This window comes from Humulus lupulus, chromosome 2, assembly GCF_963169125.1.
Source record: "Humulus lupulus chromosome 2, drHumLupu1.1, whole genome shotgun sequence".
NCBI classification, from domain to species: Eukaryota; Viridiplantae; Streptophyta; class Magnoliopsida; order Rosales; family Cannabaceae; genus Humulus; species Humulus lupulus.
Window position 1 is genome coordinate 215,717,248 of NC_084794.1, and position 15,267 is coordinate 215,732,514.

Below are 15,267 nucleotides of genomic sequence, written 5' to 3' on the forward strand. Positions count from 1 at the left end.
GAAATCTCCACTTGGAGTTAAAAGAGTCACCCTTTTGCGTGAGCAATCAACAATGGCTTGGTACTTAGACAACCAATCCAGACCAAGAATCACATCAGCTTGTCACATAGGTAACACCATCAAGCTTCCTAATAAATTATGCCATTCAAACACAATACAACCGATTTGCAGATGGTTGATACTTCACCATGCCCTCCCATAGGTACACTCAACTGCAATGTAGGACTAAAAGTTTCCCAACTCAAACCCAACATGCTAGCAAATATTAATGATATAAAAGAATGAGATGCACCAGTATCAAATAATACATGAGCCCAAGAGTGTGAGAAAAGAATCACACCATCCACAACTCCCTGGCAAGCTCCTCCTTGTACATCATCACCACCAAGAGCATAGGCTTGACCAGAGGCTTTTCCCTTTGCTTTCCCTTTTCCTTGACCAGGATGGCTTGTGCTTGCACTAGAGCCTCCTTCGGGATTGAACCCTCTCTAACTTCTAGCAAAAATAGGAGTTTGAAAACTCTGCGAGTACCCCTGCTTGAATCCTGAACCTTGGGGCTAGAACTGATGTTGATATTGGGATTGTTGCCCTAGTGTGGGTGTGAAACCATAGGATGAAGTCTCAGACTGGTTACTCTTAGGTTGTCCTGTGAAAGGAGTAGACCTTGCATAACTCCCGATGGGTCCTCCATGGGATGGTTGGAACCTCTGTTGTCGTGTGGGCAATCTTTCTTTCGATTCCTTCTCGATGAGCCTCAGTCCGTAAGGCTGCTGTCACACACTCATTCAAATTTCCAAAGGTCATAGAGCAAGTGGACCCAACATTGAAGGGAGTAAGGGACGGAGGAACTGCTCAATTAAAAGAGGTTGATCGGCCATACCAACATAAACATAGGAAGATAACTCTACAAACTTCATGTAGAATTCATTCACTCACATCCATCATTATCTAATCATTCTGTGATCTCATCAACCTGTCATTGATCTTAAGCAATCAAATGATCCAATCAAGTCCTCCTATGAGATGGGTTAAAATGTTGTTCTTCGAAAACCCATCTCAAAATTTCCTCAAGTCATCCCATCAATTCCACTCATCCTACTTAAGGCTTCCTACTAGTCCGGTGCGCTCATTTCCAACTTGGGCACATTAATATTAACATGATACTCCTTAGGTGTTCCCATAATGTTTAAACTCTTCTTTATATGCCTCGACCATCTTTCAGCAACCATGGAATCCTTTCCACTTTTAGACTTAGGCATTTGAATTTGATGGAAGATCTAGAAGTGATTGCTCTGTCGGGCAGCTGGATCCATCTGTTTGGCAGGAATGCCTCTTAAAGCCTCAAGAATGGCGTTCATAGGGAATGCAACTGGTGAAGAAGGAACCTCAGCCTCAAGGACATCATCTGCAGGCCTTCTCCTTGTTGTCCTTCCTTTCAGAGGCATTTTCTTAGGTCAGTAAATCAAAAGCTAACCAGTTAGTGAGGAATGGATGCTATCTATATACATACGCCTTTTATTGATCAAAATACTTTATTTTAAAATAAATTTAATCTATTTGGTGACACACTCCGAGGTATTTGAACCCGGTGCTCTGATACCATTTTTCTGTCACGACCCGAGCCCTAGGCCGTGGCAGATTTGTAATATCCATAACTTGGGTGGTCAAAGGTCAAACTTTGACCCTCGTTGAAAAATAGTCTTTATAAATGATCATTTAATTTATATTAAATCGTACTATAATTATAAGTTAAAATAATGAAATAACTCTTATAATTAGATATAAAAATATTAGTAATAAAAGTATGATAATTTATCATTATACATAAAATAATATTATTCCCACAGTTATGTAATCACCAAATAGTTAAATTTAATAAGTCATAAACACCCAAAATAATACTTAGCATCCACCATTCCTCATCCCTAACTATTTCATAGCTCATTCAGATATACCGATCATTAGAGTTGAAGTCGAATACATATATAATGCTCAACAGATAAGACAATAACATGAAATAGAAATAGGCTAAACACATTGGCCCCATCGATAATTCATCTTTTCCACGTTCGCGTCACTAGGCTCCTGGAATGGGAGAGATAGGGGTGAGCTTATAAATCCCAGTAGGAAAACAACTAATAACATAAGACCCAAAAGTTTAATACAACCCCTGCATGGTTAGCTTTGAAAACAAAACATACATCATCATGTATAAACCAAAATAGAGAAACCACAAATAATCATAAGAGCATAGCTACAAGTGCACATCACACCGTCCACTATATCCCTAGTTCTCGTTACCCACCATAGAAAATCTGACATCCTAAACTGGGTAGCTGGACCTGATAACCACCACAAGGGGGAGGCTCAGAACACTTCCTGTATACAGATGCTAGGTCTTTACACCTACAGGTGAGTGAACACCTGATCTACCTATGATGACATAGAGACTAGGTCATGAAACAACAACGTGCACCAATCATGATCATTGTGGGTCTCATCGGTATAACCAAATGCAGGTAAACATGAAAAGAAAGAAACATATTCCCTTTATATTTTAGAAAATTGGGCAGCATAACAGCTGCCTTTGAATAAACCCAAAAATCATAATCTGCATAAATAAGTGAACAAAAATATATATATTTGGCACTCAGTGCCCTCAGAACAGATCAGAAAACATGCAGGTTAAGGTTTCAATTTTTCAAACATTTTATAAATCTCAAAATGGGAATATGTTGAATGTAATTTAATACGAGTAAAATAAGTCCAATAGTCCAGTTGAATCCCTACCTCTTTAGATACCTCCTTAGAATTTAATTCGAACCCAAAGCGACGCTCCTAAGCTTAACGATGATCTAGAATGATTTAGTCCGATTTTAATATCACGTTTTTCCTACGTGCACCAAATGAGCAAACGATTATCATCATAGCATTCCTTATTCAAAATCGTGTCCAATGACATATAATATGACCATATTTAAAATTTCAAGTTCCGGAACCTCACCCAAGCGGTGCACAATAGCGATTGGTGGCGATACCGGAAACATCGACGAATATATGCATGGCATATATCAAAACGATCCTCTCGATGAGTACATCATGAAAGTACAACTCCTTCGCCCAAATGACCTCCGGTGTCGCCGGAAAATGCTTCCAAAGGGGCGGAGATACCCAAAATCTCGTCGGAGAAAAACAGCGAGTTGACTGGAATGGTTTAGTAGGTTTTGTTCCTCTCTTCACGCTGGTTCCAAAGGTACCAACCACTTGCCGAGTGGTGGTCGGATTTGGTCGGAAAACACAGTCAAAGTTGACGGACCAAAACTTTGACTGACTATTCCGAACAACTTACGGCGAGTTGGGTGGTGCCGCTTGGTGGTTGAGGTCCCCGGAGCAAGGCGAATCCAGTGAGCCGCCGCATGTCAAAAATGGTGGTTGCCGGAGGTTGGGTCTTAGTGGTGGTGGTGGTGTGTTGCCGTGGAGAGAAGAGAGAAAGAAGATAAGAGAAAAGAAAGAGAAGAGAGAGAGAGGGCAGTCAAGGAAAGAGAAAGAAAAGAAAGAAAAAAAGAAGAAGAGTCCATTGACTCTTTTCACTTAAGTGGGTCCCACCCATTAAAATATATATATATATATCTTCTTTTTTTCTTAGTCTTTACAGAAAATGTGATTATCCATCATTTTGTTGTAACTCTCCTAAGGTTCGTGAAACTCAAGAACCCTAGTTCTTTGATCACGACTTTTGGATTCAACATCAATAATAGCTATAAGTGGACGTAGGTCATTACCATTCATTGTGGTCGAACCACTATAAATCATTTGTATCATTTCTTTACCATTTGATTACATTCTTGACTATCATCTCATTTATTGTCGTATTTCTGACTCCGTGTCGTTGGCCAAATCGAGGGTCAACATTCTAGTACTTTCATTGAGAGCTTTGATCAAGAAGCTGTAAGAAAATCAAATGGCAAAGACATCTAAGAAAGCTGGATCGGCCGCTGGCGCTGCATCATCTCAACCTCCTCCTCCAAATGTGGCGGAGAATGAACCACATTTAGAGTTCGAAGAGGAGGAGTTGGATACGGAAACACTGAGGGCAACACTGATGGTGTTGCAAGATGAGTTGGCCAATCAGGAGAACGCAACGGAAACAATGGCGTTGCAGCACAGAGAAATTGAAAGTCAGCGTCAGGAGCTAAATGGGCGGCAGGCGGACATGGACCGTCAGTAGAGGGATGCCATGGCCGCTCTTGAAGCAGTCGTTCAATTGGCTCGAGGACAGGCTATGTCGGCCTCTCAATCGGATCAGCCACCGAGCGCGCCACCACAGTAGGCTCCCAATCCAAGTCCTCCACTCCAGCCAGCAAGCCCCCAAAAACTGGAGTAGCCACCTGTGGCTCAGGATGATGTCCCAATTCCGGATCTTGAGCAGCAGCCTCCATCTCAAGCTGGTCGAGGCAATCCCCAACGCCAAAGGCAGAATAGAGCCGGGCAACCGCCCCACAGCCCTAGACGCCCAGGGGACGAAGAGCTGAATCCGCCGAGCAGGGAGCAACGTCCTTTTGCTAACAGAAGGAACAACGAGTCAGGCTCTGCAGTTAGAGGCCCCCCCACGACATAATAATGCATGAGGACCCAACGACCAGCGCAGGCCTCCTCCTAACGCTCGGGAGATGCCAGCCTGAGGAGGGAACAACGTGAATAGCCGATCGCGCCATAGTCGGCCACAGTTTAGAGACGGGCATGACTATAATGAGGCCAATTCTGGCAAGAGAAATTCTGGTCAGAAGAATGAAGAAAGAGGTGGAGACAGAAACCCCCCGCCTAGAGAAAATAGGCCGACAAGCCATAATGCTGGGGGGAAACCCCAACAAAACAACGTTTTTGATCGGCTAGGAGTTAGCGAGTAGAGGCATAGGGATGAAGATTTGAGGGGCATACTTAACGACCGTCGTGAGAGGCATGATGAGTACGCTCCCCCGGTGCCAGTCACCCCAGCGATCCCAGACGCGGTTCAGGCACAGATTGATGCCCTGAACTAAGTAGTGCAACAACTAGTTGGGAGTCGAACGTCCCACATAGAGTACGATCAGAGGAGGGGCACTCCGTTTGTGCAAAGGATTGTTGTGACAGAAACCCCCAGCAAATTCAAAATGCCAACACTACCAAACTTTGATGGGTACGGAGACCCAGTATTTCATGTCAACAAATTTGAGATACAAATGGACATTCAGAAGGTGTCGGACGATGCCCGTTGCAGGATCTTCCCCGCTACACAATCTGATACCGCCCAGGAGTGGTTCTTTAAGTTCCCTCCTACTAATATAGTATCTTGGGAAATGTTCGTGAAGGAATTTTATGGACAGTTTTATGCGAGTCGCGTACACCCCACTAAGGCCAACTAGCTGGTCGAGATATGCCAAAAGGAGGGAGAGCCCCTAAAAGAGTATGTCCAGTGCTTCATGCGAGCAGCAGCTGGAGCCAAGACAATGGGGGACGAGGGAAAAATGATGGCCCTAACTGCTGGGGTTAGACGCCATTCTCCCTTCTAGAGTAGCCTAAGAAAGAATGGGGTAAAAAGTACCCAGGAGTTTTTGGATCGAGCTGATCGATATATTAAGCTCGAGGACGCGATTGCCAATGAGGGTAAATCGCCCACGAAGGACAAGGGGCCAAAGGAAGAACCCGCCAAGGCCGCCAACGGGTCGGAGAAATCCAATGGCAACAGCAAGGGCAATGGGAACAGAAATGGCAGAAATGGTGGAAAACAGGCGAGCAATGAGCCGTCAGCATATGAAAATAAACGCCCCAAAGGCAATAGATATGAGCCGAGATTCACCAACTATACGACCATTGTCGAAAGTCGAGCGGAGGTCTACCAGGCGACCAGCTCTAGTGTGCCTTATAAGCGACCCACGCCTATAAGGAAGGATATCTCCAAGAGAGATACAACAAAATTCTGTCGTTTTCACAACGACTACGGACATGACACTAATGAATGTAACCAGTTGAAGGACGAAATTGAGTTCCTGATCAGACAGGGATATTTGAGGAGAGATATGTACGGGCCACAGGAGGGTCTCAGCGAGAGGCTCAGGGTGGCAACGAGCAGGCGCCTGCACGCCAACGCTCGCCACCTTTACAGCCAGCTCCGGTGGCAGGCACGTTACTCACCATCTATGGTGGCCCACACCTTGCAGGAGACAGTGGGAAGGCCAGGGAACGATACGCTCGAACCCTACGCCACGACTAGGACATTGAGATGATGAGTGTGGAGGATCGAGCACCAAAGAAGGCTGTTGATGACATGGCAAGAATTTCTCACACATGGTTGACACGTGGCAGCGTCAAAAGGAAGAAGTGTTGTTCGCCTATCGACCAACTCCCTGTTGCTTCATTAAACCTCATGATTAGATGCGACCAGACTGGTCGTATGCTTCGGTTTATTTCCTTAAAAGATTGTAATTTTATAATAACTACATTGATTATTTCTTTTTTATTTCCTTAATACGCGGATATTAAGGATAATTAAGGCCCATTGGCCCATGTAACTCCCCTTTGAGCCTATAAATATGCATGAGAGGGCTTAAGGAATGGACTTTTGAACCAATTTTCGATAGACTCATAGGGAGAGTGAAAATGTGATTATCTATCGTTTTGTTGTAACTCTCCTAAGGTTCGTGAAACTCAAGAACCCTAGTTCTTTGATTACGACTTTTGGATTCAATATCAATAATAACACTAAGTAGACGTAGGGCATTACCATTCATTGGGGCCGAACCACTATAAATCATCTGTGTCATTTCTTTACCATTTGATTATATTCTTGACTATCATCTAATTTATTGTCGAATTTCTGACTCCGTGTCGTTGGTCAAATCGATGATCAACATATATATATATATTCATTACAAAATATTAGTTGTGTAATAAATTAATTATTTGTATAATCCTTAATATGAGATAATTTGATTCTAAAATAAAAATAGTAATTTGTTAAATCAAAACCAACATTAAAAAATAATAGTATTTTAATAAAAAAATTCATTTATAAAAGTTTGGACAGTCAAATTAAAATAATACAAATTGTATTTAGGGTTTCTTGGCAAAATGACCTATTTTTTAAAGTCATTTTGTTCTCTAACCTAGTTTTAATAATTCTTTGCAAAATAGTCTTATAATTTAGATAGGTGGTCGAAAATTTAGACAGGTGGTCGAAAAATTTAGATAGGTGATCGAAAATTTTAGATAACTGTAATCAAATTTTAGACAGATGCCATTTTGCAAAAGATTATCAAAAAGTAAGCCGGAATGCAAATAAACTATTTTCCCCCATTTCTCTTGTATTTAATTCTATTCTCAATCAAGTACTAATTCCAAAGCTAATACCAAACTGTTAGCGTTCTTTTTCACTTCTTTTGTCAGTTTGCTATTTTAAAATTCATTCCGGGAGCTGGAAATGGTGAGCAAGCAAGAGCCAAAGAGAGAGGGGCCTAATCAGTGACTGAGAACCGCTCGTCGGGCGTGTGTGTGAAATCTGTGATGACAAATCAGATCCGGCGAAGTGGAGCATTCTTCAACTAAACCCAACAGACCCGGTTCAGCAGCACTAACAAACAGTGTGCCTTGGCTTCTAGGCTCGTGGCATGTATGTACCAATATTCCCTCTTTTGACAAAAACACTCACTCACTAGTAAAAGTTACTTTTGTTTTTAGGCACTCCCCTCACGTCTTCCCTCCAATATTTTAATTTTTACAACAACAAAAAAAACAAAAAAAGGAAAACTTTTTTCACAAACCGCCTCCACTCTTCCATTCTCACATTAGACTGCGGTACTCAGCTGCTCGTCGGCCAACATCGCCTCCTGGACCCACCAAAGCTTGCTCGCCATATCAAAGGTTATTATTATTATTATGAACTTGTGTGCACAATTGTGAGTTTGGGTCTGAATCTAGGGCTTTTGTGTCGTAGATGTGAAAATCACAATCTAATGTTGGTGAGAAGAATTCTCCTTCATTGAACTTTGTCCTTGATACTAAAATTAGATGTAAGGTGAAAAATTATTCCAAGATTTACACATGGTGGAATATAGAGTCAACATAGAATCTAATTGATAGCTAATAATGTATATTTGTGAATGAATTCTTTAATTTGGAACTTGTTCTTTGTTTGGGCTTAGCGATTCTTTATTCTGTTTGTATACTTAGGGTAGCGATTTATTAGATTTGGGTTCTGTAATTCTGTATGCTATGTAGTTTTTTCCTACTGACATTTATACTTACTTTTTCCCTGCTATTAGGTTTATTAAAAATCATAAACACTTGATTGAGATGGCTGGTCAATCGGATCCTCACCCTTCTCTCTTTTCTGCAGAGGAGGTGTCCCTCTCTCTCTCTCCCCCTCTCTCTGTTTAGTTTGATTGGAGTTTTTGATACAAATAAATATATCATATATTTGTTGATTTTGATTTTTTTTTGGTTGAATGCTAAGATTGAGTTCATGGGCGAGGATGAAATGATCGAGATTGTGCCCAATATGAGAATGGAACCTCTTAATTTAATTTCGGTATGTTTCTCCATCGTCATTTTCGTTATAAGTAATTTTATCAAGTAACTTGTTAGATTTTGATTGTTTTGCAAATTTGCATTTTTGCAGGGGGATTACGGTCCATTCTTTCCGCAGATGGTTACCCAGGTACCCCTTTGGCTTGCAATTGCTTTAAAGAAGAGAGGGAAATGTGCAATTCGACCTCCTTCATGGATGTCAATTGGTGAGTTTAGCTTGTTGAGAAATTGTTTTGCAAAAACGCACCAACCATGGCTTTTTCTTAGACCCATCTGCTTCATGAAACCCATTTATGTTGTTTTTAGTTTCTAAATAATGTAATTGTGCACTGTACAGTGTTTGTTTTGTATAGTAGTCATGTCTTTATGTGATTTATAGAAACTTAGAATACCTTTGCGTTCTGACAATTTTGTTGGAACTTTTGAACAGAAAGCTTGACTCAGATTTTGGAATCAGAGCGGGAGTCTCAAGAAGCGTTCCAAGTCTTGCCTTTCCATTATGTGGAAATCTCAAGACTTCTTTTTGATCAGTAAGTGCTAAGTATTGAAAGATGATTCTATTAAATTTAAGTACATAAGTATTGAAAGATGATTCTATTAAATTTAAGTACATACATATATTTATATATATTGATGTCGGCTTTAATGTTGTTGATGATAGTGCACGCGATGACATTCCTGACATATATATGGTGAGTATTCATTTTTCAACATTCTTTCTTCCTAACATTTTATAATTTGACTGAATTATCACTTTAACTTTTACCATGAAACATAACCTTCAGGTAAGATCTCTCATTGAGGACATCAGAGATGTAAGATTTCATAAAGTTGAGACCAGCTTAGAATCCTTTGAGGATGCTCGCTCTTCTGCTGTGAGGGTATGAATTCTTTGAAACTGATTATTGTTTGTTTGTCTTATGTCTTTTCAAGTGTTTTTTTTATTCGCATGACTTTGTTGTCATTGAAGAAAGAAAAGTTTAATATTCTTGAACTGACAATCTTTGTGTGTATGCCATTCTCTCCAAGTCAAAATCCAACTATCTATTACACTACCCATAGTAACAAGACTAAATGGCAATTATGTTGCATTTGTAGTATTTTCTCTTGGTAGTATTATAGTGTACTATCTCTCAATTGTCAGACTTCCTTGCGCTGAGTAAGTGTTGATATACAAGAATAAAGGTAATTCAGGTAAATAGTAATGAGGATTCATGTGAATAGTCTAGCTACTAACCCAGAGCTGTTTTGTGAATTAATGATACTGATCAAGTAGCCATGCAAACCCGCATGTATGCATAGTTTCAGTAATGATTATCTCATTCTGCATTGGTATTCTGGGTACGTGGATTTACTCATGAAATGTTTCTTGTTTATGAGGGAGAGCAATGTCCAATTCTTTTCCCGTGCTTGCATTTCCAATTATTCCCTCGCTATGTGACTTCTGTTATCCATGTATCCTAAGGTTTTATTGTCATGAAAATTACAGATAAAGAATTTATCTGCTATGGAAGTGAATATAGTTCGCCCATTCGTTGGGCGAGCACTACAGGTATTCTATAAGCATGGTAGTCCAGATCTGATTCCAAATCCAGAGAGAATGTCTAACTCTAACAGATGGCAACAACCAGCACCAGCTGATCATGGACAAAGAGTATGTTATAAACTCGAACATTGTGGTTGGAAAAGGTTATTTGCTGCTAATTTGACATTAATTTCCTGTTTTTTTTTTCTTCCCCTTTCTCAGCGTCCTCTTCGGAAAAGGTAGAAGGGTTCTGTAGCGATGATGAGTTATCTTCGCAAATCACATCCAAGCAAGTGGGAACACTAATCTCAGCATGCCTAATGAGAAAGATGCTTGTGTCTTCTTTGGCTTTATTAATGGAATCGTTTCATAACATTGGTAGTTATAGCAACTGTTCTGGCTTGGGTCCTGAGAGGGTGATGGTATTTGTTCATTTGTTGTATTAATTAAGTGGGGTTCGGATGCTGATAACATGGCCGAGATAATTTAATTTTTAACATAATGTATATGATGTTTACAGAACAAATATGATTAATACACTACTGCCTTCACCTCAGGACAATGCATCTCCGTTGCCACAATTGATCTCTCCGTGACTAATTTTTAGGCGTTGATGGCCTACCCTTGCGGTGTCTGATAGCAAATCTTTCTTGTTTCACACGATGTGATTATCCTTGTGTAGTACGTGGTTGATTGCTTGCTATCTGTCTATAAATTTATGTACATATTTTTGAAAACGAATGTAGTAACATATACTCGTTATCTTTTGGATGGTCTAAACTCTTGTGTGATTAACATGTTCTAAATTTAAACATACTCGGCTGAAAACCCTTAAAAATATTGTTACTGCCAAGTGCCAACAGCTCAGGTCTTAATTGCCTTTTCTTCATTGGGTTCCTTTTGATCTTAATTACATAATAGTTACTATGCCAAATTGCCAATGATCAGTACATATATGATATACTCAGCTAACTTAAAAGACGTACATTACATTACCGTGATTCGTAGCCTCTACTGAAGTATATACGGCTGTGTAGCTTAAGATGAAATTATGTGAATGTCAAATATATAAACACAGGCATGACCACTTACCTTTTATACTGTGGTCCCCTAAAGTAAAAAATTAAAGAACAGAGACTCGAACCAAGTAAAGAAGACAATTATATGCTTAATTTTATTGTAAATCATATCTTGTTCATCTTTTAGTTACAAAATAAAATCAGTCACCCTACCAATGAAGTCCAAAACTGCCTGCCTGCATTAGAGGATGTGCAAGATATGCACCTATCGTTACTGCAGTGATGGCTACATATGGTAACCGAAGAAATTCCTTATAATAATCTTTCGGCAACTTTTGTCGCCCGTCAAGAATGGCTGCAAAGGGTACGACACTAGTTCTTCTCTTCACAGCCTCAAAATTGTCCCCATATCTTATGGCTAATCTTCTGTCACCATTCCAAACACCAAAAAGATGATGTCCAATTAAGCCAACTGAGGCTGCCACTGCCACAGTGTTCCCTATCCATATCGTGTGAGCAATGCACCAAATAACCTGTCCAACCATCTAAGAAGAAATACAAAACTTAGCTGAATGGATTTGGAGGACAAGGAAGCAGGGGAAGAGAATTTACAGGAGTAACTTGATTTAGTTAGTGAAAATCATGACATGTCTTTTCAACAATGGAAACTTCCATCAGTTTATCTAAAGTTCCTTGGCAATTTTGCTCAACAACTAGCAATCCCTGTTTCTTAAATGATCTCACTGTTCACGCACTATAAAGTTTTGTGTTGAGATCAAGGATCCTCGAAACAAATTGCATGGAGAGGTGAAATGGATTTAGTGGCAATGAGTTAATTTAGGGTACTTGGTTGCATGACTGCCAAATTCAGTACGTGCATTGTTTCATTCTAAATATCCAGAAATCCTTCAAGCAGTTAGTCAATGAGTTCAATAAGAGTGCTACTACTTTGACAGAAATAGAAAATAAATTCTGTACCTGAGGATGCCTTGTGATTCTCATTACCCCAGTTTCCCAAAGATGCATTTTGGGCTTGTCAACTGCTGCCACCTCTAGTAGATTAAAAGTGGATGGATAGAGGAAGAGGAAGGAAACAAAAGAAGAAAGCCATAGAAACTGATGGAGCCCGGGAACACCCTGGAGCTGCCATAGTTGTTGCCCATCATATCTGTGGTTAATAAAGTACACCTGAATTACAAACACTTAAAAGTCAACAAGTCAGTTCAAATAAACTTTGTTTGCACACTAAATTGAACAATATAATTCAAAGAACGAATGATAGAAAGGCACTAAGTTAGCTTGAGCAAAGACGTTCTATAAAAAAAAATACTGGTGTTTCATGATAGAGCAACATGTACTCACAACAGTACTGACAGCCAATGGTAAAGAAGTCCCAGCAAACAAAACACGGAAAGCCCGTTCTCCAATGAGTTTCTCACCCATGTCTCTTAAACTGGCCAAGCCACTGTGCACGGTGGCAAAAATTACAATGAGAAGCAGCATTACAACCTGCAAATTCATGTTTCATATCAGATTTCTTTATCAAAATCTTAGCACATGTAATCAAAGAGAATAAATTCATGAGAGATGAAAAGAAAAAAGAGATGAGGAAAATATTACACGTAAGTGGTAACCCTTTTCATATATTGAAAAACAAGGTCCCTATAATTGTGTGTGTGTGTATATATATAATATTTTTATGTTTATATATATTTGAGAACTTGAAGCTACAAGTTATAAAGGGAAAAAGAAGAAGAAGAAGAAGAGCGTACTTGGAACTTAATCCCTCTTTTATTCCCTCTAATGTTAAAAAGCTAGAAGGCAGCGAGAATAAAATGTTTTTCATAAGCAGAAATCATTATTTTCTAACTCTTAAAGATTGCTCTTTAAAGTATTGTTTTCCACTGCTTATTATCAAACTTTGACCACCACAAAATCACCCTCTATCTTATGAACTTAATGCCACTGTATCTTGGGCCAAGTGAGACATCTGCAGTGTGACTTAAGCTTGACATTAACACATCATGATTGGCATGCCACTGTAAATTGTACACATTATGGTTATACATCTAAAACCCTAAGAACCTTGTTCAATTGATTAAAGTAAAAGAGCAGTAGATCACCAAGTAATCTCTCCTAAATTAGACCCAATTTCAGCAACATGTACAATTTCACTTCACCATAATGTAATGCATTCTTGACATGATAAAATAATTTTTTTGCCTAGAGGTCCCTTCAGTGCAGAATTGATTGATTCAACTTCTTTAATCCGAACAATCCACAGGTAATGTCTCATAATAGTAACTACTACAATTCTACGTGAGAAATTCGATTAATAATGCCCTGTCCATCAGAAACATTAAATGAGGCATATTCCTGAAATTTGGATTTGGACCATTACCTTACAGTTGTTTCTCTAAGTTTGGTTCAGTACCTAGTAAGCACTAATAACTAGAGAACAACACTTCTATTCTCGGAATTCTAAGTCGATAAATAAATTCTACTAACCTCATGGCTATCAGAGAGTCCCGAAACGGCATCAATAAAGGCTTTTCCGTAACCAGTAGAGTTATCGAGCCAGGCAACGTCGAGCACGAATAAAACTGTTCCCAGTATCCCAGCGAAGTAAACCCACGAAGATAACTTCTGCTTGGCCAAGTCGAAGACAGCAGAGTCCTCGCCGACCAGCGGTGGATCTTCACCGTCGGTTTCAGCGTTTCCGACGGAGCTACCGGGGAGGCGGGATCCAGCGGAAGAACTCAGAAAGGGAACTAGAGTGAGCTGAAGACGATTAGGAATAGGTTTCAGCGGAAGGAGGGTAGAATTGGGGAATTTGGCAAGTCTGAGGAGGGTAGTGGATGGAATGGTGAGAAGGTTGCGGGCATGGCGGGGACGGTGGGGGATGGAGGAAGATGGGATCGAAAAGAGAGAAGTGAGAGAGGAAGAGGAGGCCGCCATTGTTAGTGGGATGTCATTTGATTAGATGGGAGGTTTGGTTTTAACTTAAGAGAGAGATTAATTAAGAAGGTATCTGGAAGAAGGTATGCTGTTGAGTGGTGGTTTTGGACAGTTAGTGGAGATATCTTATTGCAGCTGGGGTGGGGACGTGGCGTATTGCAGGCATGGGATTACACAAAATATGCATTTTATAAGTGGCAGTAGGCCAAGAAACTACCATTGGCTATCCTCTCGATTATCACTATACCATTAGCATCATAGCATCATCATTAATGTCATGCTACAGTTTTCAAGCCCATCATATTATATTTGGAAGATAATGCAAATTTTGCCCAGTGAGCTGCCAGTTTTTTTTTTATTATTGTTTTTACGATCAAACTGAAAATAATAAGAATTAAATGACATTTTTGGTACATCCAATTCTATTGGAATTGACTAATACTTTTGGTACCATGTATTATGTCATGTGTATCATATTGTATTTTATTATAATGAACTAGAAAATATAAATTTACTTCACACACTTTTTGTAATAATTAAAAAATTTATATATATATTTTTTTAGATTGTAAAGTAAATATTCATTTTCATCCTACCCGTACAACATAATTTTTATATGGACACGTGAGAATATCTTAATCATAATTTTTAAATAATGATGTTCATTGTATAACAAATCTAATGTAGATTTTTGAAAAATTCTGAATAATAAGAGTTATTTTTGTCGATTACTTATTTGGATACTTTATTTTTAAAAATTAACTTTTAGAGTATTTTGTCAAGATGTTAAAAATAAAAATAGAAATACCGATTATTTGAACAATATATATTGGCCGATTACCCATTTTGACACTTTATTTTTAAAAATTAACCTTTGGACCATGTATTTATTCAAAAAGTTAAAAATTCTTTGGCCGATTACCCTATTTTTATAAATTTATATAATTTATATTTTCTGTAAGGGTTCACACAATTTTGAACTTTGTATTTTAGCCGAACATCCGTTTGGACCCTTTATTTTTAAAAATTAACATTTGGACCATATATTTATTCAAAAAGTTAAAAATTCTTTGGCTAATTACCCTATTTTTGTAAATTTATATTTTCTGTAAGGGTTCACACCATTTAAAACTTTGTATTTTAGCCGATTATTCGTTTAGACAATTTATTTTTAAAAATTAACTTGCGGACCTTGTGTTTTGT

General features: G+C 39.0%; 2 protein-coding genes across 2 annotated transcripts; one reads left to right on the top strand and one right to left on the bottom strand.

The window, feature by feature from the left end:
* The first annotated feature begins 7,440 nt into the window (after nt 1-7,440).
* On the top strand, nt 7,441-10,643 carry LOC133818954 (DNA replication complex GINS protein PSF2). Its single transcript, XM_062252083.1, has 9 exons — nt 7,441-7,896; nt 8,298-8,376; nt 8,489-8,563; nt 8,654-8,768; nt 8,993-9,092; nt 9,224-9,254; nt 9,348-9,443; nt 10,052-10,216; nt 10,310-10,643. Exons 2-9 carry the CDS (start codon nt 8,329-8,331, stop codon nt 10,328-10,330), a joined length of 651 nt encoding a protein of 216 aa, XP_062108067.1. The 5' UTR covers nt 7,441-7,896; nt 8,298-8,328; the 3' UTR covers nt 10,331-10,643.
* A 592-nt stretch (nt 10,644-11,235) lies between these two features.
* LOC133818953 (15-cis-zeta-carotene isomerase, chloroplastic) lies at nt 11,236-14,230 on the bottom strand. Its single transcript, XM_062252082.1, has 4 exons — nt 13,615-14,230; nt 12,469-12,615; nt 12,085-12,294; nt 11,236-11,651 (listed from the first exon to the last, which is right to left on the bottom strand). The coding sequence occupies exons 1-4, from the start codon at nt 14,062-14,064 to the stop codon at nt 11,316-11,318; spliced, it is 1,143 nt and encodes a 380-aa protein (XP_062108066.1). The 5' UTR covers nt 14,065-14,230; the 3' UTR covers nt 11,236-11,315.
* Between the last annotated feature and the right edge of the window lie 1,037 nt (nt 14,231-15,267).